General features: G+C 42.8%; 2 protein-coding genes across 4 annotated transcripts in view; both read left to right on the forward strand.

The window, feature by feature from the left end:
* LOC115177275 (calsyntenin-3) overlaps positions 1 to 4,449 on the forward strand; it is a 36,362-nt gene extending 31,913 nt beyond the window's left edge. The window contains exons 15-19 of the mRNA XM_029737903.1: positions 507 to 668; positions 1,296 to 1,441; positions 1,684 to 1,819; positions 2,138 to 2,322; positions 2,457 to 4,449. Coding sequence (XP_029593763.1) covers positions 507 to 668; positions 1,296 to 1,441; positions 1,684 to 1,819; positions 2,138 to 2,322; positions 2,457 to 2,606 — 779 coding nt within the window. The 3' untranslated portion in view covers positions 2,607 to 4,449. The remainder of the gene's footprint in view (positions 1 to 506; positions 669 to 1,295; positions 1,442 to 1,683; positions 1,820 to 2,137; positions 2,323 to 2,456) is intronic.
* A 303-nt stretch (positions 4,450 to 4,752) lies between these two features.
* Positions 4,753 to 22,659, forward strand: LOC115177276 (peroxisomal targeting signal 1 receptor). Of its 3 annotated transcripts, none has more exons than XM_029737905.1 (16): positions 4,753 to 5,002; positions 7,178 to 7,334; positions 8,332 to 8,370; positions 8,535 to 8,655; positions 10,383 to 10,535; positions 10,697 to 10,781; positions 11,316 to 11,406; positions 11,812 to 11,934; positions 13,290 to 13,373; positions 14,444 to 14,563; positions 15,021 to 15,164; positions 15,340 to 15,410; positions 16,303 to 16,515; positions 16,750 to 16,915; positions 20,463 to 20,620; positions 20,909 to 22,659. In XM_029737905.1, exons 2-16 carry the CDS (start codon positions 7,221 to 7,223, stop codon positions 21,159 to 21,161), a joined length of 1,935 nt encoding a protein of 644 aa, XP_029593765.1. In that variant the 5' UTR covers positions 4,753 to 5,002; positions 7,178 to 7,220; the 3' UTR covers positions 21,162 to 22,659. The 3 variants fall into 3 exon arrangements, with proteins under 3 accessions (XP_029593765.1, XP_029593764.1, XP_029593766.1); XM_029737904.1 differs by having other exon boundaries at positions 4,754 to 5,136; XM_029737906.1 differs by lacking the exon at positions 11,812 to 11,934 and having other exon boundaries at positions 4,756 to 5,136.
* Positions 22,660 to 24,586: the final 1,927 nt, after the last annotated feature.

Raw genomic sequence — 24,586 nt, forward strand, 5'->3', positions numbered from 1 at the left:
CCACATCTGTGTGTGTCATCCGTTATGAGGACGATGAGGGTTATGTTTGTCATCCGTTATGAGGACGATGAGGGTTATGTATAAGAGCCTCTTCCTGCATGGGGTCTGTTCAGGTCAGGACATAGTTCATAAAGCTGTGTAGCAACAGAGAAAATAGTCTCTGCCAATGCTTTATCTGTGGCTCACTACCTAATCTATTAGGTACTTTATTATGTCTCTCCAAAATGGGATAGTCCTATTTTATCCACTTAATCCACCCGGCCCTAACCCCTCCCCCGTTCCCCGTGTTCTCTCGTCTTTATCTGTAGTTTTATACGATTGGGTAATCTGTCATTAATGTGCCGTTTTTTGTTGGTTTTTTTCCCCTCCTTTTAACTGTCTGCTTTCTTTCTCTCCCTTCCTTTTTTTCTGCTTTGCACTCTGCCTTTCCCCTCTTTCCATCTTTTGCCCTCCCTCTCTTGCCTCATTCTCTCCTCCATTCATCTCTCTCCCCCCATGACCCCCAGCTCTGATGTCAGATGCCGTGGCCCACACTCTGGACGGCTGTGAGGTCCAGCCCCTGGGGGAGGAGCTAAACCCAGAGAGGGAGGAGCTCCTGGTGGACATGGATGCCCTGAGAGAGAGGGGTCTGGAGATAATCAATACCACTGCTTACATCGCCATCACAGGTACCGCTCATTTCCCCTATTCGGTTTTATTTTAAAGACCCACTTCAGCTATGTTTAAACTGTTTTCGTTGAAAAACGATATTCCAAGTATAAATACTTAAGGTAAAAAAAAATATGTTTTGAGCAACAACAACAAAAATGTAGGCACAGTTGCGAAATTCAAGGAGTTGGTCTGTTGGGTGCGCTCTGATGTCATCAGCCTCCCCCCTTGCTTGCAGGAACTATATAGGAGCAATAGAGGACAAAAAATGAAGGGCTCATCCCCCCACTTCTCCCATGTAATGAGGAACCCTGCACCAGCTCCTGAAATGCACCTTTTGATAAATTCCGTGCTAGTGAGATTGGAGTGGGTCTTTATTTCCAAAGAAAAACGAAGAAAAGTTTCGGAAAACTGCACCAGAGGGATAGTCCGTGTGCTGAAGCGCTTCATTTACTGCCCGCAGTGACATTCAGCATGGTGCAATTATTTGGGATTTTGTAATTACACATAAGGTTATGTTACATATTGCATCGCACCTCTGTATCACGTTCACAAACTGTAGCGTTTTCTTTTCGTCTTACTGTTTCCTCAGTCTTGAACTGCCTACTCTCTACCTCTCGTCATCTCTCTCTCTCTCTTTCTGTTAGGAGCTGAGTCCATCTCCGTGTATGAGGATGTCCTTCGGTCCGTCCGTTACCGGCTGGCTAAAGGCTCGGCCCGCTTTGAGAGGCGGTTCCGTCTGTCCTGCTCCGAGATGAATGGCAGATACACCAGCAACGAGCTCACACTGGAGGTAACTCATCTAACTGACCATAGATGCTGTAATTAACCCTAAATGCAAATAAGCTTCAATGGGGTGTACAGTACTAGGGCACTAGCTAAGTGGTTTTAACCTAGCATTTGGTGGGTAGAGCGATAGCACAGCATTAGTTCAGTTAGTAAGAGGTTCTGTGACGAGGCTTCTTTTTCTTTTTTCTCTCTTTCACTCACTCTCTCTGTCTGTCCATCCATATATTCATCCATCCTTGCTCTCAGGTGAACTTCCTGCACTCCCTGGACAGTCTGTACCACCCGTCTCACCTCCTGGCCTCCCAGCAGCAGTTCCTTCACCCATCTCACCACACTGGGGAGCTGAGTGGACACACCCTGCCTAACCCCCACCGCAACTCAGGTTTATACACACTTCATTTACCTCAGTATTAATGTTGACCTTTTTCGCTTGATTTATCTTTTACAGGAGAACTATGCTCTATATTCCTGAGTACATCCGTTTTGCTCAATGTTAAATCCAGACACATAAAAACAGATGGAGGAAGGTAAACCATCCCCTTTTATTTCTATTGGGAAATCCCCTATCCACTCTCAAAATAGAGATTCAAAATAGCAAAATTCACAGGTTCATTTTCACCACAAGATGTCAGTGTCACTGACATTAATGACAGGATGGTGGCTGTAAGATTCATATAAAAGTCTTCATTTCCTCTGACAGTGGTGCCAGGAGCGGCCACAGTCATCATCATGGTGTGTGTGGGCTTCCTGGTTGTCATGGTGATCCTGGGAGTGTTTCGAATCCGCTCCATCCACCGCCGTGGCGAGGGCGCCAGGGGAGGGTCTAAGGAGGATAGCGGCCAATGGGATGACTCTGCCCTCACCATCATCGTCAACCCCATGGAGGTAAAGACCTAACTGTGTTTTTGTGGAATAGAATAGATTTGTATTTATTTATTTCAGTGTGGAAGTTTTGATTTTGGTTTAAGAGGAGAGACGATTTATTTGAATGATTATTTTATCATTTATTTCTCTCTCAGTCCTATGAGTCTCGTATGGGCATCTCAGCCGACACCGAAGGTGAGGGGGAGGAGGACGAGGAAGTGGTGGAGTCACCCGATGACGCCAACGACGACCAGCGAATCATCATCAAGAAAGAGGGCAGAGACGGCCACCCCCGTCGCTACTAAGCCAATCGTCTCTCTCTCTCTCTCTCTCTGGAAGCACTCATTTCCATGGAAACCACAAAACGGCCCGCCACTCACCTCAACGCGTTTAAATATCAAAAACTGCTGACACCTCTAGTCTATGGAATGTAAAAGTACAACAACGCACACTCTATTACCGCAACACCACAGCACCATTAGTGATCTATAGCCAATAACAGGGCATTGAATCTTTCACCACGTAAATGTTCTACGGCACAATATATACGTTATACTCTAACCGCCTGACCCAAACAACCAACAAAAATTGTATGTGGTGCACTAATTCCTAACTCACAGGGAATTGACATTGTCCTGGAAGTCTGTGTGAGACGGGCCGGACCGAGGCTACATAACTTAGTTGTGAAGTTAGGATTGTATATGTTTTACTATCTCTATATCACACTTCAGACACCTTTGCCCACCACACAACATGAATATTGAAGCAATCGATTCACACAAAGCCTTGTGTAGGCCCTTCACATATATACACAAACAATGATCCTGACGCTATCCCACACACCTCTGGATTTAATCTAGTCGTCTTTTCTGCTGCACAATCTCTCGCTCTTTCTCTCTCTGTACATTCCTCAACTTCCAAAAACACGAACCCCCCCCATATCTGACTCCAGCTCAGTTCCACATGTATAGTAACCTTAATATAGAAAAACATACAATTATAGGGTTCTAGCTGATTTTTACATACTATGTACAAAGTGCTTCGCGTACTGTATGTGATGTGCTAAATTAGATCAAATAAATTGTCCACGCAAAAGTGTACATTTTCAGAACTTTCCTTTTGTCAGGGTAGATTTTTAAATGTTAAATTGTATTGCTTAGTAGAACCCTTTCATTGTAAGGTTTTGCAAGACAACCAAACAGGCTGCCGATAAGGGCATAGAGTAACCTCTGACCCTTACCACAACCCCAGTGACTCGACTGAGCGACCCCACCCCCCCACCCCATTGCACTCTCACCGCTCTCGTAACAATCTCACTACAACAACGACACACAACGCACCACAACACCCGCTGTATCCAGAATGTCAGCTCAGCTTGGGCAGTTTTGATTGTATTACATTTTCTGTACATACAGTTATTGTTATTATTATTATTGCAGTCAACGCTTGCTCTCTGTCTGTACTCTTAAAGAGGGAGCTGCATAAACATATTATTTATGACCAATTACATTGTTTTATCATTTGACCAGCTGTTGTATATTTTTAAGGTTACACCATCAGAATACGGAGTAATAATAATAATAATAATAATAATAGTAGTAGTAATAAGGATGATGATTCCTGGCTTGATGAGTGTATTGAGTGTATGAGTGTGTTGAATTGTTGTAATTTCAAATCGTGTTCATATCTGAATCACAGTAAATGGAGGGAACATTGGTAAATAGCTACTCTGTCACCTCTCTCTCTCTCACTCCTTCCTTCTTTCACACCTCCTTAGAATATTCTCAAATCGTTCTCTCTTCCTCAGCTCCTCTTTCCCTCTTGTCTTTTTCGTGCCAGTCCCCACCATCTCTTTGGTCTATTGAAATTACCACCTCCCTCCATCTCTCCCTCACTTCCTCCCTCTGTGTTTATTGCTGTCTGTCTGTGTGTCAAAGTGCAGTGATAAACCTGTCAGTAAATAAAGCCTGTTGTTTTTCAGTGTAATATTATGGAAAACAAATTGCATTAATTACTTATATTATTACTATTGGGACATTAACTTTAATTATTGATACAATGATAACATGGATTACGAAGATTATTGTTATTGATGACTGTCTGAAAACATTTCAAAGTTCATAATAAAACACTCTGATGAGGTCTAAATGCCGCCTGTTTTTTAAGTAAATAATCAATTTTGAAATATTTCACAATCACTACCATCTTCTGAGTACTTTTTGGATGGTTTGAGAGAATACATAAATTCCTTGGTAAAAGCCTACATATATCAGGAATAACCCGTTTGAGACAGAAAATGATGTTGCCAGAAAGCATACAAATTTGTTGGACTTTGCAATTCATTCATACCTTGCGCAATAATATACGCAAACCTTGCTTTCCCTTTGCGTACTTCGCCCACTGTCAATCAAGGTCAATTTTACGCCTCATTGTTTCACCAATGTAGCCAGGGATTGCACCTTAATCGAACATTATTAGAATGTTTCAATATTCGTTGGCATACATGGCAACACCGATTTGCAGCGTTTACACACGCACAAACTCGTTCTGCGCACATTCCGTATTGTCTGTCATTCAACGTCTACGTCCACGCTGTTCGAGAATACGCCTTGCAGGATTAGCTGTGCGTCTGTGTAGATTTTTGTGGGTCATGGGGGAAAGAGCAGGAGGTAAATAAAGAGACACGCGCTAATAAACACGGGTAAAGATTTACTTTCACACTCGGTAGCTTTGTTGGTTTCTTAATGTGCCAGCTATTTATTATTTTGTAAGTAGACAATTAGGAGAAGAGGATAGTAGAAAGGTAGGAAGGTCTACAGTCAGCAGTAGGTGGTGGTGAGTAGAACATTATGCTATCAGTCGAATAATGGTCTGTCACATTTTTGTAGCTAACTTGCTAGCATTTGGTCATAAACGTGCATTGTAGCAAACAGGTAGCTAGCCACGTAACTAGTTAGCGGTTAATATTTTACTGAATGTATTTTGCAAGCTCAACGCTCTCTGACTAACCCTAATTAGCTAGCTACACCCACTAAACAATAGATACGTTAGCTAACTAACTAGGTAGCTAGCTAGCTGGCATACAGTACATATATTGTGTAAAGTCAATGTTTATCGTTACAGTGCTAGTTGGGAGGACATTAATTGATGTAATGTGGCTAAGACATGCCTCCCTCTTAACTTTTGTGCATGAACTATTGCCATGGTGTAGTAGGATGTGTGCAGTATAGTAGCTAGTTAGTACAATATATAGTATCTATAGTACCTACTGCTATCTGATGGCAATGGTTCGTTTTATGGTGATCTTTGAATTCTCAACTGGTGGTTTTCAGGTAAAAGCATAGCAATGCTAACTTTGTTTTCAACACATGACAATGCATCATACCTTCATCATAACATTTTCATGCACTCAGTCTCAACTTGAGAAGCCAACCTATATTTTACTGTAGAGCCAATATAGCTACAGCGTGATGTCATACAGTGCCAAGTATGACACATAACAAGGAATACCTACTAACTGAATTAAACCCCTGCACATTCACTCCATACATATTCATTAAGTCTCTTCTATCCACAGTATTGCACATCACATGGAGCTGTGTGTGTGAGACAGTGTTTATTAATATCTGTCTATAATCCTCTTACCAAGGCCCTAATCGTACAGCATCTGTTTGGGTCAGCGGAAAGAAGTCCTTAAATCTAAACCCTAGTGTAGCTACTGGACCACCTGTGGACAGGGTACAGCGTTGTCTCCCCTTATTTTGGGGCAAGATTACCTGCAGTTGTGTGTGTGTGGTGCCGTTACTTCTTGAATTGTTGTAAAATGGTGGAAAGGGCTTAACTTCTCAGCTCCAGGGCTGACTGCGTTATAGAAATTGTCACAATTGTGTTTGTCTGAGAGGTTTAGTGAAGTTGAGTAGGCCATTATCTATGTACATCTGTTGTTGGCCTAGATAGTAGGTCTGCTATGTGAACAGCAGGTTCGTCTCTCTCCGACATTTGATTGCTGTGACACACTGTTGTGGGGGAGAGGACTGAATCAGGGAATATTACTATAGCTTTGCAGGAGAGGGAGTTGCATTGACTGTTGGTTGTCACCCTTGAATGTTTTTGTTCACTTAAAGGGCCAGGTGAGTATTTTAAAGAGTGAGTCAAAGACTGAAAAGCCAGTTGGAAGAGTGAAAGTGAAGCTCAAGGCTATTCTCACTCAGTCCTGTTGTGGAGCCATTATTTGACTGCTTGCTACATTTGTTTGGTATCCTTGGAGGGCATCAGTCGTGTGTGTGTGTGTGTGTGTGTGTGTGTGTGTTAAAATCCAACAGATAGAGCATGTTAGATTAGGAGAGGACTATGAGTCATTGGGCACCCAGGATGAGATTTCAATTTGGCCTGGCTAGCCCTCTCATCCTCCAAATAGACCTCCATATATCTCAAACAGCTCTCTCCTGTTGCTTTGATTGATGTGAAAGGTTGAAAAGAGAGTGATGATGCACGTCCAAACACAGCACAGGAGCTGGAGAAAAGGATAGCCTAGCTGTAGTAGGAAGGTAAATGACTGCCCAACAGTGAGCGGACATCCACGTTTTTTCTTATGTTTTTCTTGATACCGGTACACCCTCTTTGTATTCAAATGGTTTATTCTGAGCTGTCTTGCATGGGACCGTGAATGGTGTTGGTGCTGATCTATCTCTGCTTAATAGCTCACATGTTTTGTCTTGTTAGGCACCTCAACAAATGCAGAAAGAGTCTGCCACCCAGGCAGGATCCTGAATGTGATATTATCAAACTGAGTTAATTAGATGTGGAATGTTCAAATAATTCCATCCATCATCTAATGGCTAAATCAATGTTTTTATTCACTTCTTACTCTCTTCAGTTCTAAGGTGGTCTGATTGGATACGCCGCTGCCCGCTGTTGCCATGGCGATGCGGGAGCTGGTAGAGGGGGAGTGCGGGGGAGCCAATCCTCTCATGAAGCTGACGGGTCACATGACCCAGGAGGGAGGAGCTTGGAGGCACAGGTCAACGCCCACTGTGAGTAGTCACCTGTAGAAATTAGAATAAAAAATGTATGGAATATGTACCGTAATCCATGTTTTATGTTTTTTATATTATTAGTTTATTGACCATGTTGCATTGAGAGTTATTTTTCCTGGTCAGTGGTGGGGCCCATCCAGGGCTCTAAATGTAACATTTTCATTGGTAACACTGGTGCTCCCAATTTAAAAACAAAAGTTAGGAGCACAACATGAAATTTATGAGCACCAGAACTGAGATTTAAAAAAATGATTGAGATACAGCCTATATGAATTCTATCTACTTTAAGCACATGTTGTGCCCTATAAAGTAATATGTAACACTGTAAAGACACTTTTTTATTATAAAAGTTCAAACGAAATTACAGTCATTTGTGGAATATTAGGTTTCTACATTGTGTAAAAGCACTATTTTCCTATTGAGATGACATTTAAAATTGTACACTGTCTCTATAAAAACATCAGGTTTGTGATTTCTATGATCTTTGATCTCCTGAAGAAGCTATGCATTTTCCTTTCTTTCTGTGCCCCCAAATGTTTGGCTATAGTTTTAGAATGGCCCCCAACATGGTTTCTGAATGTAAAATGTGGTCCCGGCGATTCGCTGTAGGAAGTTAACAATGTTGCGCCTGTAATATGGGTCAGATCTTTTGACTTGGTGAAGCCGTTTTAGCTGTAGTAGTGGAGCAACCATGACCTGATCGAATCTGCACTCACTTTTTTCTCTTAGGCACTCTGAAACAACAGTACAGCGACGCCTTATTACAACAACTATTATCTGGGAGATTTCTTTCCTAGTCGCGTAGAGCTCCCAAAATAAAACACAGAAACTTTGTCGCACTTTAGCCCTGGACCCATCTACTCATAATTGAACAAGTTCATACAACATAGTTTGTTTGGACCATACAACTTAGACAAGATACTGCAACGTAGTTGTACTATACCTTTCACAAATATATCTCACAGTATCACTTTCATCCCTCTTTTTCTCCTAGATTCCCCCTACACCCATTGAAATAGCAACAGAAGAAGAGGTCAGTCTCATATTACTTTCCCAGTCCTTTTGATTCGAACTGTTGCGCTTTGTCTACATATTCTAAAAAAGGAATATGAAAACACATTCCATTCATATGAGGTTTGTTAATCGTTATTGAATAGGCTAGCGTTTGATGACCTCTTCTGCATGTGTGTGTCCCAGTTGGTGAATGAGTTCATGCAGCAGGCGCCTCCACGGCCCCCTCACAGCTTCGACATGGGCCAGTTACTGGAGGAAATGCAGCAGATTGATCAGCAGAGCTACAGACAGGCTCCACAGAGAGGTACACACACAGTAGTAATAGAATACCCTATTATACTCTCCAACGCAGCAGAAGCAACACTATTAACCTTTCTAGGGTCGTTGGGACGAAATTCGTCCCACCTACTCAACAGCCAGTTGAATCCCGTGGCGCGTTATTCAAATACCTTAGAAATGCTATTACTTCAATTTCTCAAACATATGACTATTTTACACCATTTTAAAGACAAGACTCTCGTTAATCTAACCACACTGTCCGATTTCAAAAAGGCTTTACAACAAAAGCAAAACATTAGATTATGTCAGCAGAGTACCCAGCCAGAAATAATCAGACACCCATTTTTCAAGCTAGCATATAATGTCACATAAACCCAAACCACAGCTAAATGCAGCACTAACCTTTGATGATCTTCATCAGATGACAATCTTAGGACATTATGTTATACAATACATGCATGTCTGTTCAATCAAGCTCATATTTATATAAAAAAACAGCTTTTTACATTAGCAGGTGACTAGCATGTGACTAGCATTCCCACCGAACACTTCCGGTGAATTTACTAAATTACTCACGATAAACGTTCACAAAAAACATAACAATTATTTTAAGAATTATAGATACAGACCTCCTTTATGCTATCGCTATGTCCGATTTTAAAATAGCTTTTCGGTGAAAGCACATTTTGCAATATTCTGAGTAGATAGCTAGCCCGTGATGGCTGGGCTATTTAGACACTCACCAAGTTTAGCCCTCACCAAAGTCAGATTTACTATAAGAAAAATTGGATTACCTTTGTTGTTCTTCGTCAGAATGCACTCCCAGGACTTCTACTTCAATAACAAATCTTGGTTTGGTTCAAAATAATCCATAGTTATGTTCAAATATCCTCTGTTTTGTTTGTGCGTTCAAGACACTATCCGAAAGGTAAAGAAGGGTGACGCGCACGACGCGTTTCGTGACAAAACATTTCTAAATATTCCATTACCGTACTTCGAAGCATGTCAACCGCTGTTTAAAATCAATTTTTATGCCATTTTTCTCGTAAAAAAGCGATAACATTCCGACCGGGAAACCGTGTTTAAGTTCAAAGAGAGAGAAAATAAAAACATGGGGTCGCCTCGTGCACGCGCCTCAGTCTCATTGTCCTCTGATAGACCACTTACCAAAGGCGCTAATGTTTTTCAGCCAGTGGCTGGAATTACATCATTCAGCTTTTTCCCGCCTTCTGAGAGCCTATGGGAGCCGTAGGAAGTGTCACGTTACAGCAAAGATCCTCAGTTTTCAATAAAGAGAGTCAAGAAGCCCAAGAAATTGTCAGACAGGCCACTTCCTGTAAGGAATCTTCTCAGGTTTTTGCCTGCCATATGAGTTCTGTTATACTCACAGACACCATTCAAACAGTTTTAGAAACTTTAGGGTGTTTTCTATCCAAAGCCAATAATTATATGCATATTCTAGTTTCTGGGCAGTAGTAATAACCAGATTAAATCGGGTACGTATTTTATCCGGCCGTGTAAATACTGCCCCCTAGCCCTAACAGGTGAAAGATTTGCGGTGTGCCTGTCCAGCTGCCCGGCAGCACTTCCATATTGTTACCCCACAGGTTTTGGAACATATGTTGACACTTCAAGAAACCTTTTTATTAAGTTTTCCTGTACCTTCCATCCAAGTACTTACACTGAAAAACACACTTTCTTTTACCAACGTGTGAAGAAAACAACACCCGTTCCCTCCTGTCCTGTCCGTAGCTCCGGGTGTGGCCGCGTTGGCCCTGTCTGGTGATTGGACGTCTGAGTTTCTATCGGGAGCGGATGCCGCCGCCGCCACCTCATCAGGGCAGGCGGGACTTGGAGACCCGGCCGATGCTGATTGGACCAGAGAGTTCATCACCGATGGCACAGGTACATTTGTTGGAATGTCAATGGTAGGCACAATTGCCAACCATTTGTTTGAACGTACTTTGTGGCCAAAACGTCTAACACGTAGAGAAATAATCTGTATCTTACTCTCTTTCCCTTTCTTGCCTCTTTCTCTTCTCTTTCTCTCGCTCTCTCTCTCTCAGATCCCGGGCGTTGGGCAGAGGAGTATCTGGAGCAGTCGGAGGAGAAGCTATGGCTCGGAGACCTGGGAGAGAGGGAGCAAGAATGGTAATAATGGAGAGACAGCGAAAAAGAGGAGAGCAAGGGACACGTAGATAGATACAGCGACAGTCCGTGAGACCGTGAGAAAGTTCCAGAGAAGATGGTGCCATTGTGATGTTGAGCCGCTAAGTGTGTCTTAAAGTCCTTGACGTCGTCCTCTCAGAACTCTTTGTTGTTGCATTCACTTTATAAGGGCTTTGGTCGTAACACAGCCTTGTGCTAGTGAATTGAAGTCATTGCATAACTCTTAAGTCAAGAAAGAAAATGATAGCCAGTAAATCCCACACACAGGCTTTTAGTTTGTGTATGTAATGCGTTGACCCCATAAGTAGCAGTCATTTAATTATGTATTCAAAAGTGTCTTTTGATTCCATCCTTATTGGATATGTATTGTGAAAAGAGACAATGCAAGGATACAGTGTGATTATGTAAAATGTACATGGTCTCTTTAACCCACTTGTTCTTTAAAATGATCACTGTTTGAGACTTAGTTAGCTGTTTAAATTAACCCTTTGATGTTAATGTTTGTAAATCCAATAGGACGAAAGAGTACCTACCAGGAGACGAACTGAAGCAAACAGCCAATGAGCTGGTCGCAAAGGTCAATGACCCCAAGTTACAGAACACTGAGGTGTGTGTGTTATTTCCGTGTTGCGTGTGTTTCATACCTTTTTCTACATATCTATCCCCATACCCTTTCCCCATTCTTTGCCCATTGAAGTAATGTAGCTTTGCAATAACGGGATCATTGTAGTTGTAGCCGTTTCTTTTGAATTGTTCAGTAAGACCCGCTTCTTTGTAGTCAATTAGACATCAAAATGTTTTATGGGAAAGCATTTTGCTGTGATGGACCGTAGAAGCATAGTGACTCTTTACAACCTGGTCTTCAGAACTGTTTGTGTGGTATCCAAGTCCTCTGTCATTATTGGGGATTTGGCTAAAGCACAAACTGATTTAATGACCAATCTTGGTCCATAAGCCATTAGTCATAATGGATATTGTGTCATTGTTATGTTGTTGTTGTGTTGCACTGTAGTTCCTGCGGTTCATTAGGCAGATTGGTGAGGGCAGTGTCACAGTGGAGGACAGAGCAGGCAAACAGCACACAGATAGAGCTCAGGCCAAGGAGGCTCAGAACTGGGCCTCCAACCTCAACCAGGTATGACCCAACTTCCATTGAAGACACAAGGGGAAGGGTGCAACTGTCAACCTACAGGGAGCCATCTTGGCTCAAGTGTCCTCATTTTGTGCCTCATGACCCCCCACATCCCAGTATTTGGTGCAGACCCCTGCAATTGTTACTAACTACATAACCAAGTGATGGCCATTAACTTTTCTGTATGTGAGCCTTGCACTAGGCTATACAATGTATAATTTGGAAATGGTATGTGTAGAAATCATTTATTGTGGAAAAGAGAGCATTGTCCTTTCAATACATGCGATTTCCATCTGCCAACTTCTGCCAATGAAAATCATCGTAGCTGTTCCCGTCTTGAATCAGACTTCCAGTTCCCCTTATCAAGTGAAGTCGTATGTTTTTAACAGGCTTGTGGCAAATCATTTTTCAATTCCGGTAGGGGAATGAAAAATAATAATAGGCATTTTTGTATTGTTTTCATCATGAGTTGAATTCCAAGTCAATTCCTGAATTAGACTCCAGCCCTGGTGTATGTAGTCTTAGGAGTTCTCATGGTTGCCCTTTTTAACTGTGACATCTACTTTTCCCCCTTTGACCCTGCCGTGAACTCTTGGCTTTCCCCTCCTTCGATTAATAACCCCCATTCATTTGTACCAAATCAAAACTCCTCCGTCCTCACCCCTCCCAAAACAAAAACCCAACGCCTCACACCTGCGACAAAACAATCACGCCTCCCCCCGTTCTCCGCTCCCTGGTTGCCATAGTTCCTGGAGGAGACTGGGGGAGGGACTTTACCCTTGACAACCCAAGAGTGGGATCAGAAGATTGCCAAAGCTAAGGCTAAACAGGCACATCAATGGGCTTCTGTCGTCAAGCAGGTAGGACCCCTGACGCAATGGCAACACTGCCCAGTGGCTCCGCAACTGGCTTTCTGGCAAGAAAGTTGCGTTGAGCTGATTATTTTTCATCAGCCTTTTTTGCGGTAGTTGGATGGCTGTTTTTAGTGGCAGAATGTTGTGCCCCCTGTAGTTTTTCCCGTAGTTCTTAGCACTTTGTAAACCCAAGGAAGATGCATTGTTTTTGCTGATTAAACTTGCATTTAGATTATAGCGACTACTTTTAGAGAAGTAGTAAAAATGACCTGCACTAAAGGTGTGTAAATTCTAGGGGAGAAAGGGAGTGGGAGAATGGGTATGGTTCTCTGTGTTTTGCTTCTTCCCATTCCTTTATCTTGTCTTCCTCTCATCCTTCTTCCCCATCTTTTTCTGCTTCTCCTTTACTGTCACAACCTCAACGTCCCACTTTAAGTGTTGTTATAGAGTTATGGACAACTTGGTGTCCACATCTGCCATTGCTACCTCTTCCTTCCTGTTCAGGTCTCAGTGGAGTCAGCGGAATCATGGGTAGATGAGTTCGCCACTGCAGGTCCAGATTTCCAGCAAGCTAAAGCTGCTGTGGAGGTAAGAGAGATGCAGGACAATACGATAGGAAAGATAACAGAATAATTATCATAAACGTCTTTTTAAACATCTTCCAAATTGTATCTATCAAGAATAATTCCAGCCTATGCCCAAATCATTATTATGCCCTAATCTTCACATGACTGGGCAAGGGTGCAGCCATGGGTAGGCCTGGGAGGGCATAGGCCCACCCACTGGGGAGCCAGGCCCAGCCAATCAGAAGGAGTTTTTCCCAACAAAAGAGCTTCTATTACAAACAGAAATACTCCTCATCACTCACTCAGACGATCCCGCAGGTGAAGAAGCTGGATGTGGAGGTCCAAGGCTGGAGTGATTGCACATGGTCTATGGTTGTGAGGCCGGTTGGACACACTACCAAATTCTCTAAAATGACGTTGGAGAAGGCTTATGGTAGAGAAATGAACATTCAGTTATCTGGCGACCGCTCTGGTGGACATTCCTGCAGTCAACATGCAAATTACACGCTCCCTCAACTTGAGACATCTGTCGGGTTGTGACAAAACTGCACATTTTAGAGTGGCCTTTTTTCCCCAGCACAAGGTGCACCTGTGTAATGATCATGCTGTTTAATCAGCTTCTTGATAAGCCACACCTGTCAGGTGGATGGATTATCTTGGCAAAGGAGGGAGACATGCTCACTAACAGGGATGTAAACAAATTTTTGCACAACATTTGAAAGAAATAAGCTTTGTGCGTATGGAAAGGTTCTGGGATTTTTTGTTTCAGCTCAAGAAACTTGGGACCAACACTACATGTTGCGTTTATATTTGTGTTCAGTAAATATTAAGCTCTTTACATATACTATATTGCACTAATAATGCCATTGCACATTTTCACTTCACACATCAGGTAATTACACTGGCTTAAAGTACACTGTATATAGAACCTTTATCAAAGTTCACATTGGCCCTTGGGCATCCCCTAAAAATAGTGGTTTGGACCAATGTTAATGTTAGAGGAATTCCCACAGCAACTGGTATTATGGTGATGCCCAGCACCTCCATCATTTGACCCCTGACTTTGACATTGTGACTGTTCCTCTGTATCAGAGCGACGTGGACTTCTGGGAGAAGCTGCAGCAGGAGTGGGAGGAGATGGCCAAGAGAGACGCAGAAAGTCACCCCTGGCTCTCCGATTTTGACCAGATGCTCAGCAGCTCCTACGACAAGGTACTTGACGTAGCTTCCTATCCACCTGTGGAAGTGGTGTTGGAGGGCCAGTAGGAGGCACTCTTTACTCTGGTCTAAAAAAAAATGATCCCATGGCACTTATCGTAAGAGTAGGGGTTTTAACCCCGGTGTCCATGGCCGCCTAATCATCCCCAGCTTCCAACTGGCTCATTCATACCACCTGCTCTCCTCTCCCTTCTAACTTTTCCCCAGGTTGTTGCTGTAATTGAGAAAGTGTTCTCAGTCAACTTACCTGGTTAAAATATGGGTTCGTTTTTAGTTAAGGATAAGTTTTGCCTTTCTGATCACAATGAGTAAGTTCAGCATTCCTACCTGTCCAGGCTAAAAAAAATCTGCGTTGTCTTGTCTGTTAAGTTGCTGTTCATGATTTAACTCTCTTTCTCTTTCTTCCTCCCTTTCTTTCTCTTTCCCTCCCTTGCTCTCTCACCCCATCCAGGGGTACCAGTTTGAGGAGGACAACCCGTACATGTCCCACCAGGACCCCCTTGCTGAGGGGGTGAGGAGGATGGAGGCAGGGGACATCCCTGGTGCCGTGCGCCTGTTTGAGAGCGCCGTACAGAGAGAACCAGACAACCAGCTGGTGAGACACTCATTAATTACTAATTAATAACTCAGATATAATATTAACTCAAGGTGAAATTATTTATGGCTAACAAGCGCTGGCGACTAAGGGGGTTCTTTCCTACCATGCTAGCATTAGGTGGGTAAAGAGAACTATTCACACTCACAATTTTTTCCCTGCTTCTTTTTTTTAGGCATGGCAATATCTGGGAACCTGTCAGGCAGAGAACGAACAAGAGTTTGCAGCCATCAGTGCCCTCCGCAGGTAAAGAGATGGAATAGCAGCCTCACTGACTGGAGAGAAGTCCCTAGTGTGTCCCAAGTGGCACCCTATTCCCTATATAAGTCACCCATAGGGCTCTGGACAAAAGTAGTGCACTATACAGAGCAGGGTTGTCAAACTCATTTTGATCTGGGGGCTGCATTCTGTCTTCAACAAGGTCCAGAGAGCCACACTGAAAATGTGTTATTCCCTTGCTGTCAAAATGTGCAAAAACATTTCCACTTTTTTTATGCTCCCTGATTGTAGCTTTTGTTTCAGTGATTGTTAGCAAGCTGGACAGGGGTGAGGAAATTGTATATATGTGGGTCCATTATATACTGAACAAATATATAAATGCAACAATTTCAACAGTTTTATGAGTTACAGTTCATATAAGGAAATCAGTCAATTGAAATAAATTCATTAGGCCCTAGTCTATGGATTTCACATGAAATGGTTGGTTACTATGTGTTATTTCATAGTTTTGTCTCCACTTTTTTATTCTACAAAATAGAAAATAGTAAAAATAAAGAAAAACCCTTGAATGAGTAGGTGTTAAACCACCCATGAGCTGCATTGAATTGGCTTGTATGTTTGACACACCTGATATAGATAATAAGGGTTCCTTTTGGGACGTAGCTCCTGTGTGACATTAAGAGTATGTCATGAGGTATGTACTTATTTGATTTATGAATACATGTTTTATGTGTGGCTTGAATACAAAGATGCTATGATAAGCATGAACTTGGGTGCAAAATAGGAAGTCCTTGAAGTTACATGACACCTGTGACGACTTGTTGCCTTACTGTTGGCTGACAACATTTTCTCGGGTTCTCTCACCTTTCTCTCTTTTTTTGTCTCTGTCTCTTGTGCTCTCTTCTTCTCTCGCCGTTAGATGCATAGAGTTGAAGAAGGACAACCTGACCGCTCTGATGGCACTGGCTGTCAGTTTCACCAATGAATCGCTGCACAGGCAGGCCTGTGAGACCCTTCGCGATTGGCTGAGGCACAACCCCGCGTACCGGCCAGTCCTGGAGCAGAGTGAACGGGAGCGAGAGAAGGACGGAGGGACCAGAGAGCGGGAGAGATTTGGCTCACTGCTGCCAGAGTGAGTGGACCTTTTTCATTGTGTACAAATGTGGTGTGCATGTATATTCAAAATAATACTTAAAACTCCTAATTAATATGAAATGATAAATACGTTCTTCTGTATTTTCTCATGTTTTATATGTTACGAAAACATGGATTCTATCTGTTGGCTTAAAATATTACAATTGTTAAATCTTCTCCCTCCTCCATTTTCCCCATCTCTGTGCCTCCCTCCTTCCTCCCCCACTCTCAGATCTTTGTTTACAGAAGTGCAGTCCCTGTTCCTCAGTGCTGCGAACTCTGACCCCGCCCGCGTCGACCCCCAGCTACAGTGTGGCCTGGGAGTCCTCTTCAATCTGAGCGGGGAGTATGACAAGGCTGTGGATTGTTTCACAGCGGCCCTCTCTGTCACACCACAGGTACACTAGTAGGTTATCCACTTCACAGCAGTAACTCTTACCAATCTGTGGTTCATTTGTGTTTGGAGAATAGACACACTTGATTATGATTTGCTTAATTTTATTTAAACAGCATAAAGTTGATGCATTCAAACGTGTTCGAATACATGCATCCTTCCTTGCTTGCTTCCTTGAAGTAATTTCTGATCTGTATGCTAATCGTTACCTGAAAGCAATTGGCTCCATCCAATTGTAAAAAATCTTGTGATCCACCTTTTATTTTATTTTCAGACGGTGGGTTACATGTACAAAAATAAAGAAATGCATACAAAGATAACCCCTTCCCATCCAGCAACCGAAGTTGCCTATCAGTCCCCCTCCCACCTATCCATCGCCTGAGTCACCCCTTACATTCCCGCCAATCCCCCCCAGCCCTATCCCAAGACGACCAGAGACCCCCTCCTCCGTATCACCCTTTCCCTCTGGGCCTGAAAGCAAAGAAAGTAACAAAAGTTAAAATAAATATATATTAGTTTGTATGTGTGGGGCTTTAGCTGAGATTGTTCTTTAGAGAGTCAAGTATATTTGTCCAGGCTTCAATTGTTCCTTGACTTGCACCATTCATTCTCGCTGTCGATAATTCTGTTATAACTTCTAATAGTAACTTTATCCACTGGTTAAATGCGAGAGAGTGAGGTGGTTGCCATCTTCAAGCCAGCATTTGTTTCGCAGCAGTGCTGCCTGCCAGCAGTAATCTTCTCAGACTGATTGAGATATTCAAGGGGCTATCATCGTTAAGTAACATAATGGATGCAAAGCATTGAATATTTAAATTCAGAAGCATTTAACTGCAGGGCACTCCCACATCATATGCAGAAATGTGCCTACCTGATTTAGGGGATACAGTTGGGAGTTGGGTCCAATTTCATCGTATAATGTTTTCTTGGTGTTAAATACAGTCTGTGAACAAACTTAAAATGTATAAATGGATGGTTCAGATTATGGGATGCCAAGGTCATATTTTTCCATATTCTGTTCCAGTTAAAGGGTTGTACAGATTCAATTAGATCTGTGGACCATACCTCATTGTTTTAATCATAGACTGTCAAATACTTGAAGGAAGGAGGGAGACCGGGGGAATGCATTTTTAGGTATTCCAAAAGGGTCTATTACTTTCCTCCTCTTCAAATGGTATGTCTATCCCCCCCTTTAACTTTCTTTCCCTATTCATACTTTTTTTCTCTCTGAAACTACCCCTCCCTAGTCACATGTAGCATTTACCCCCCTCTGCTTCTGTGATTGTCCTTCCTTTTTCACAGACACTAACTATCCCCTCTTGAACTATTTTACTCAGCTCACCTTTTGTGGCAATGGACAGATGTTCTCTGTCTTTCTCACTCTTGTCTTTGCCAGCTGTGCTGGGGGGTCTGAGGTGGGCTGTTCTCCCTCAACCAGACAGCTGTCTCTCTCCTCCTTCAGCTCTCTGGGTCTTGTTCAGGGGGTATTGTTGTGCTGGTCTGTTGTCTGGGTCTTTGCTGTCTCGAGTGTTCTGAACAGCTCCTTGAGCTGCGCCAGCTTCATCTCCACCATGGTGCATTTCCTCCTCGGATCAATGCAGGAGCAGTGCATTTGTGGGACCTGGGTTTGCTCAGGGCTAGGGTAGGGACACTCCTCTTGGGGCTGCTCGTCTATGGGGTGGGGATGTGGTCCAAGGCTGAGCTTCTTATGCTGTGCACTCTTTGATCTTGTAGAAGTCCTGCTACAAACGGTTTGAGGCTGCCCTGCACCAATACTGTTCCAGATTTGTACAGGTTGACATGACCTTTGTCAGTGTCAGGGTCTTGGTTGTCCATTATTCTTAGTTTGCTCCCTTTGCTCATACCCTCTTTCTTAACTTCTATGGGCTAGGTGGGACGTTAGCGTCCCACTCTATTCAACAGCCAGTGGAATCGCGTGGCGCGAAATACAAATACCTCAAATGCAATCATTTCAATATTTCAAACATACGACTATTTTACACCATTTGAAAGATAAGACTCTCGTTAATCTAACCACATTGTCCGATTTCAAAAAGGCTTTACAGCGAAAGCAAAACATTAGATTATGTTAGGAGAGTACATAGACACAAATAACCACACAGCCATTTTTCAAGCTAGCATATATGTCACAAAAACCCAAAACAAAGCTAAATGCAGCACCAACCTTTGATGATCTTCATCAGATGACACTCCTAGGACATTATGTTATACAATACATGCATGTTTTGTTCAATCAAGTTCATATTTATATCAAAAAACAGCTTTTTACATTAGCATGTGATGTTCAGAACTAGCATTCCCACCGAAAACTTCCGGTGAATTTACTAAATTACTCATGATAAACGTTGACAAAATACATAATTATTTTAAGAATTATAAATACAGAACTCCTTTATGCAATCGCTATGTCAGATTTTAAAATAGCTTTTCGGCGAAAGCACATTTTGCAATATTCTGAGTACATAGCTCAGCCATCACGGCTAGCTAATTTGACACCCGCCAAGTTCGGCGCAACCTAAACTCAGAATTACTATTAGAAAAATGTTATTACCTTTGTTGTTCTTCGTCAGAATGCACTCCCAGGACTGCTACTTCCACAAATGTTGTTTTTGTTCCAAATAATCCATAGTTATGTGCAAATACCCCCGTTTTGTTTGTGCGTTCAGGTCACTATCCAAAGGGTAACGCGCGAGTGCATTTCGAGACAAAAATTCAAAATGTTCCATTACTGTACTTAGAACCATGTCAAACGCTGTTTAAAATCAATTTTTATGGTATTTTTCTCGTAAAATAGCGATAATATTCCAACCGGACAATACTGAGGAAAAGAAAAAATGGCGTGGTCTCGTGAATGCGCATTTCCATTCCCTTTGTCCTCAGGCAGACCACTGGGCAAAGTATAGTAACTCAGTTTGTCAGAGACAGGAGACGCCCCAATCCGCTTTCTGACGGCTTTAGAGAGCCAATGGAAGCCTTAGAAAGTGCAACATAACCCCACGGATACTGTAGTTTCGATAGACAAGCAAAAGGAGAACTACAAAATCGCAGACAGGCAACTTCCTACTTGGAATCTTCTCAGGTTTTTGCCTGCCATATGAGTTCTGTTATACTCACAGACACCATTCAAACAGTTTTAGAAACTTCAGAGTGTTTTCTATCCAAATCTACTAATAATATGCATATTCTCCTTTCTGGGCAAGAGTAGTAACCAGTTTAAATCGGGTACGTTTTTTATCCGGCCGTGAAAATACTTCCCCCTGGCCCAGACAGGTTAACAGAAGGGTAGTGTGCTCTTATAGCACTGTGTCATGCAAGGGGATGGTCTGTGAGCAAAATTAAGTGTATGATCATCGGTTTGTAAGAGTCAGCAAATAAGTAAGTAGGTTTGTCCAAAATCAAGGTGTATGTTATCATTTTTAAATTTGGTGTTTACGTAATGCAGAGGGTAGTTTTCTGTATAAGTCTGCGTGAGAAACTCAATGTATCCAACACAAATTCAGGAGCTCATGACCTCTCTGTCTCTCTCTCAGGACTACCTGCTGTGGAATAAACTGGGCGCTACCCTGGCCAATGGAAGCCGCTCAGAGGAGGCTGTTGCCGCCTACAGGAGGGCGCTGGAACTGCAGCCAGGCTTCATCCGCAGTCGGTACAACCTGGGAATCAGCTGTGTCAACCTAGGAGCCCACAGGTGAGAGGGAGAGCCTTTTGTGGCCAGAGATACAAAATGTTGCAAGAACCAAATTCACGCAATACGTTTTTTTTTATAATATTCGATCAAAACCACTTAAAACACTGCACGTTCTTATGTTCGTCAAAGGTAAGTTGTAGATTCAGGTCATACCAGGGGTAGAAATTTTGACTTTATATAATGTAATGACTTTGTTCACAATATAATAATTTTTTCCTTAATACAAATCTATTGAATGCACCACAATGACACTTTCAAGTTGGCCCCTGTTCTCTTCCTGGTTTACAGAGAGGCCGTGGAGCACTTCCTGGAAGCCCTGTCCCTGCAGCGCCAGGCGTCGGGGGAGGGCGAGACGGTCAGTGCCAGCCGGGCCCCGGGGGGCGCCGCAGCCACCATGATGTCCGACAACATCTGGTCTACCCTGCGCATGGCCTTAAGCATGATGGGAGAGAGCTCGCTATACGCGGCGGCCGACCGGCGAGACCTCGACACGCTGGTCTCCTACTTCTGTCAGAGGGAGGGGGAAGCGGGGGGGGAATGAAGGCGTGGGAGGTCCGAGGGGGGGCGAGGGGCAGGAGGAGAGTTGATAATGTGTGAGTGCGCACTTAGGGGAGGAAGGTGTCTGGGAGAGGTAGAGAGAGTAAAGGAGGACAGCGAGAGGTTGTGTCCACAAACAACCCCCTAGCCCTAACCCTGTAGGCACTTCATATAAACCTGAAATGATTGGATAAGTATAAAAAACATGGAAGTAGCTCCATTTGTTTAATTTCTGCCATCTTGCTTATAACTACCAGGGTTGGGGTCAGTTTTTTTCCTGAATTTAAATGGAACTGACACCAACCCTGATACCTATCCAATCCTTTCAGGAGAGTAGGACGAAAGGGAGGAGAGGTGAGGACATTTTGATGTGTCTTAGCAACCAAGGGAAATGCACAGTATACACCAGGTGTATTGAATACATACTATTTCCTCCCCTGATTACTCTGACATAGCCTGGTTGCCAGTTGGTTTCTACTTTTTTCATTATCATGTTTGACACAAAGCAGAAACAGACTGGCACCCAGGCTAGTTCCCAGATGTCTGGTTAGTTACCCTCTGTCCTCAGCAACTGGTGCGGGGATGTTCTTGTGTTCCTCATAATCAGAGGCATCGTCATGCCTATTGAAACAGGAGTCACGTGACTCCCTTAGTTTCATTCAGCCTTATGAACCATGGGATGTATACATTGGATACTAGTGAAAAGTTTGCACCTTATGTTTCCCAGAGGGAATAAAACACAGACGTGGTAGAGCAAAAGATCAAGTTGAGATGAATGTTCCTGTAATGTAAAGAAAAGATAGGATCTTGTTTGTTTGGAGGATCTTTGTTTTTCCTTTTTTATTCCCCCTTGAAAATATGAAGTTCAAATGTTGTAAAGCTGGCTTACTGATTCCAAATCAATTGCTGAAGGTAAAAAGAGACCATTACAGTAATATAGATATCTGGCTTTGGAGCAGGGGGGCTGAACTCCGGTCCTTGAGGAGCCACAGTCTTTTTTTTTTTCTCTCATTATTTTAGAGAATGAATTATACTTGTACTCAGTCCAATCGATGACATATAAATCAATGAAGTACTTGAGAGAAATGAAAGACTACTGATGTGAGTTGTACACACCAGAGTCATATTCACTAGTAGTAACCCAATGGAAGCATACGGGGAAGGGACCTACCTGAATTTGTCCGATAAACACTTGTTTTCATTTTCTGTTGCTACGGTGTGCAAGAATGAATATGACTCGGCTTTGGACAGAGGATGACATCAGTTTATAGGTGATGGTATACCGAAATAGGTGTCTTTGCACTTCTTCCCACCCTCAACCCTTCTTTCTTCAGACAAATGCCCTTGTTGTAAAATAATTAGCTTAATTGTAAAATAATGCTTTTTTTGCCATATTGTCTGTAATATAATTATTGTACTGTTTTCAAAATAGTTAACCATACTGTAATGATTATTAATATGATATTCAGCAATAAAGCTCTGACTCCAGAAATGCTCTCTCATTGATTAGGCCTACTTTTCATGTTTGAAAGGGTATTATTTCCCATATTTGTATTTTCCTTGGCCAGTTGCAGGATAGCAGACCTAAAAAGACCTAGGATTAGGCTGCTTTTACAGCACAAAAAAGCAAATGGTCAATGCAGTTAGTTTATTCAGCCAAGAGTATCTGCTACAGGGACTACTTTAAATTGCACATATCCAGCTCTTTCTATGAATAGTAAGTAGCATACTACAAGTGGACAAGTACTTGTAAGTACAAAGGGGTTTAGGTGGGGTATGTACATTCACATACGTATTCACAAGGAAAGTATTCATCTTTCAAATACACTATATATACAAAGTATGTGGACACCCTTTCAAATTAGTGGATTTGGCTATTTAAGCCACACCCATTGCTGACCGGTGTATAAAGTCAAGCACACAGCGATGCAATCGCCATAGACAAACATTGGCAGTGGAATGGCCTTACTGAAAAGCTCAGTGACTTTCAACATGAAACCATCATAGGATTCCACCTGTCCAACAAGTCAGTTTGTCAAATTTCAGCCCTGCTAGACCTGCCCCAGTCAACTGTAAGGGCTGTTATTGTGAAGTGGAAATGTCTAGGAGCAACAACGGCTCAGCAAGGAAGTGGTAGGCCACACAAGCTCATAGAACTGGACCACCGAGTGCTGAAGCGCGTAATGTGTAAAAATCGCCTGTCCTCGGTTGCAACACTCACTACTTAGTTCCAAACTGCCTCAGGAAGCAACGTCAGCACGAACTGTTTGTCGGGAGCTTCGTGAAATGGGTCTCCATGGCCGAGCAGCTGTACACAAGCCTAAGATCACTGTGTGTAATGCCAAGCGTCGGCTGGAGTGACGTAAACATCGCCACCATTGGACTATGGAGCAGAAGAAACACATTCTCTGGAGTGATGAATCACGCTTCCCCATCTGGCAGTCCATCAGACGAATCTGGGTTTGATGGATGCCAAGAGAACGCTACCTGCCCCAATGCATAGTGCCAACTGTAAAGTTTGGTGGAGGAGGAACAATGGTCTGGGAATGATTTTCATGGTTTCAGGCTAGGCCCCTTAGTGAAAGGAAATCTTTACGCTACAGCATACAATGACATTCTAGACAATTCTGTGCTTCCAACTTTGTGGCAACAGTTTGGGGAAGGCCCTTTCCTGTTTCAGCATGACAATGCCACCATGGAAAAAGCGAGGTCCATAAAGAAATGGTTTGTTGAGATCGGTGTGGAAGAACTTGACTGGCCTGCACAGAGCCCTGACCTCAACCCCATCGAACACCTTTGGGATGAATTGGAATGACGATTGCGAGCCAGGCCTAATCGCCCAACATCAGTGCCCGACCTCACTAATGCTCTTGTGGCTGAATGGAAGCAAGTCCCTGCAGCAATGTTCCAACATCTAGTGGAAAGCCTTCTCAGAAGAGTGGAGGCTGTTATAGCATCAAAGGGGAACCAACTCCATATTAATGCCCATGATTTTGTAATGAGATGTTCGAAGAGCAGGTGTCCACATACTTTTGGTCATGTAGTGTATGTTGCATTGCCCAACATTTGACAATTACCAAACAAAAGAATCTGGTTCAAATGTATGCCTGCGATTTCTATCTACCAATGAAAAGTCATAGTGGGAGGACCACACAACATATCATCGTGTGACTCGATATGATTGTTATATCAACATTTGCTCATAAAGGCGTTTATACCACCATTTCAAGATCCCACCATGTCAAACTAAGAAAGTATCTGTCAGCAGCAAATGCATTTATAAAATTGTATCGAAACTCCTGTTTCTGTCACAGCTGTCTTTATCTTTTTTTATTCGGTATGACTTTACAATACTCACATAAAAACTGTGGATGAAAACGTGGTTATTGACAGTATTTCCCTAATTTTCTTGACCAGTTGCTGTAGAGT

The sequence above is a fragment of the Salmo trutta genome, chromosome 37 (genome assembly GCF_901001165.1).
Source record: "Salmo trutta chromosome 37, fSalTru1.1, whole genome shotgun sequence".
Classification (NCBI taxonomy): Eukaryota; Metazoa; Chordata; class Actinopteri; order Salmoniformes; family Salmonidae; genus Salmo; species Salmo trutta.

Coding starts and splice junctions, on each gene's coding strand:
- LOC115177276 (XM_029737905.1), top strand. CDS start 7,221: ATGGCGATGCGGGAGCTGGTAGAGGGGGAGTGCGGGGGAGCCAATCCT. Junction 10,782..11,315: donor GGAGAGAGGGAGCAAGAATG/GTAATAATGGAG, acceptor TAAATCCAATAG/GACGAAAGAGTACCTACCAG. Junction 11,935..13,289: donor GGGCCTCCAACCTCAACCAG/GTATGACCCAAC, acceptor CTTCCTGTTCAG/GTCTCAGTGGAGTCAGCGGA.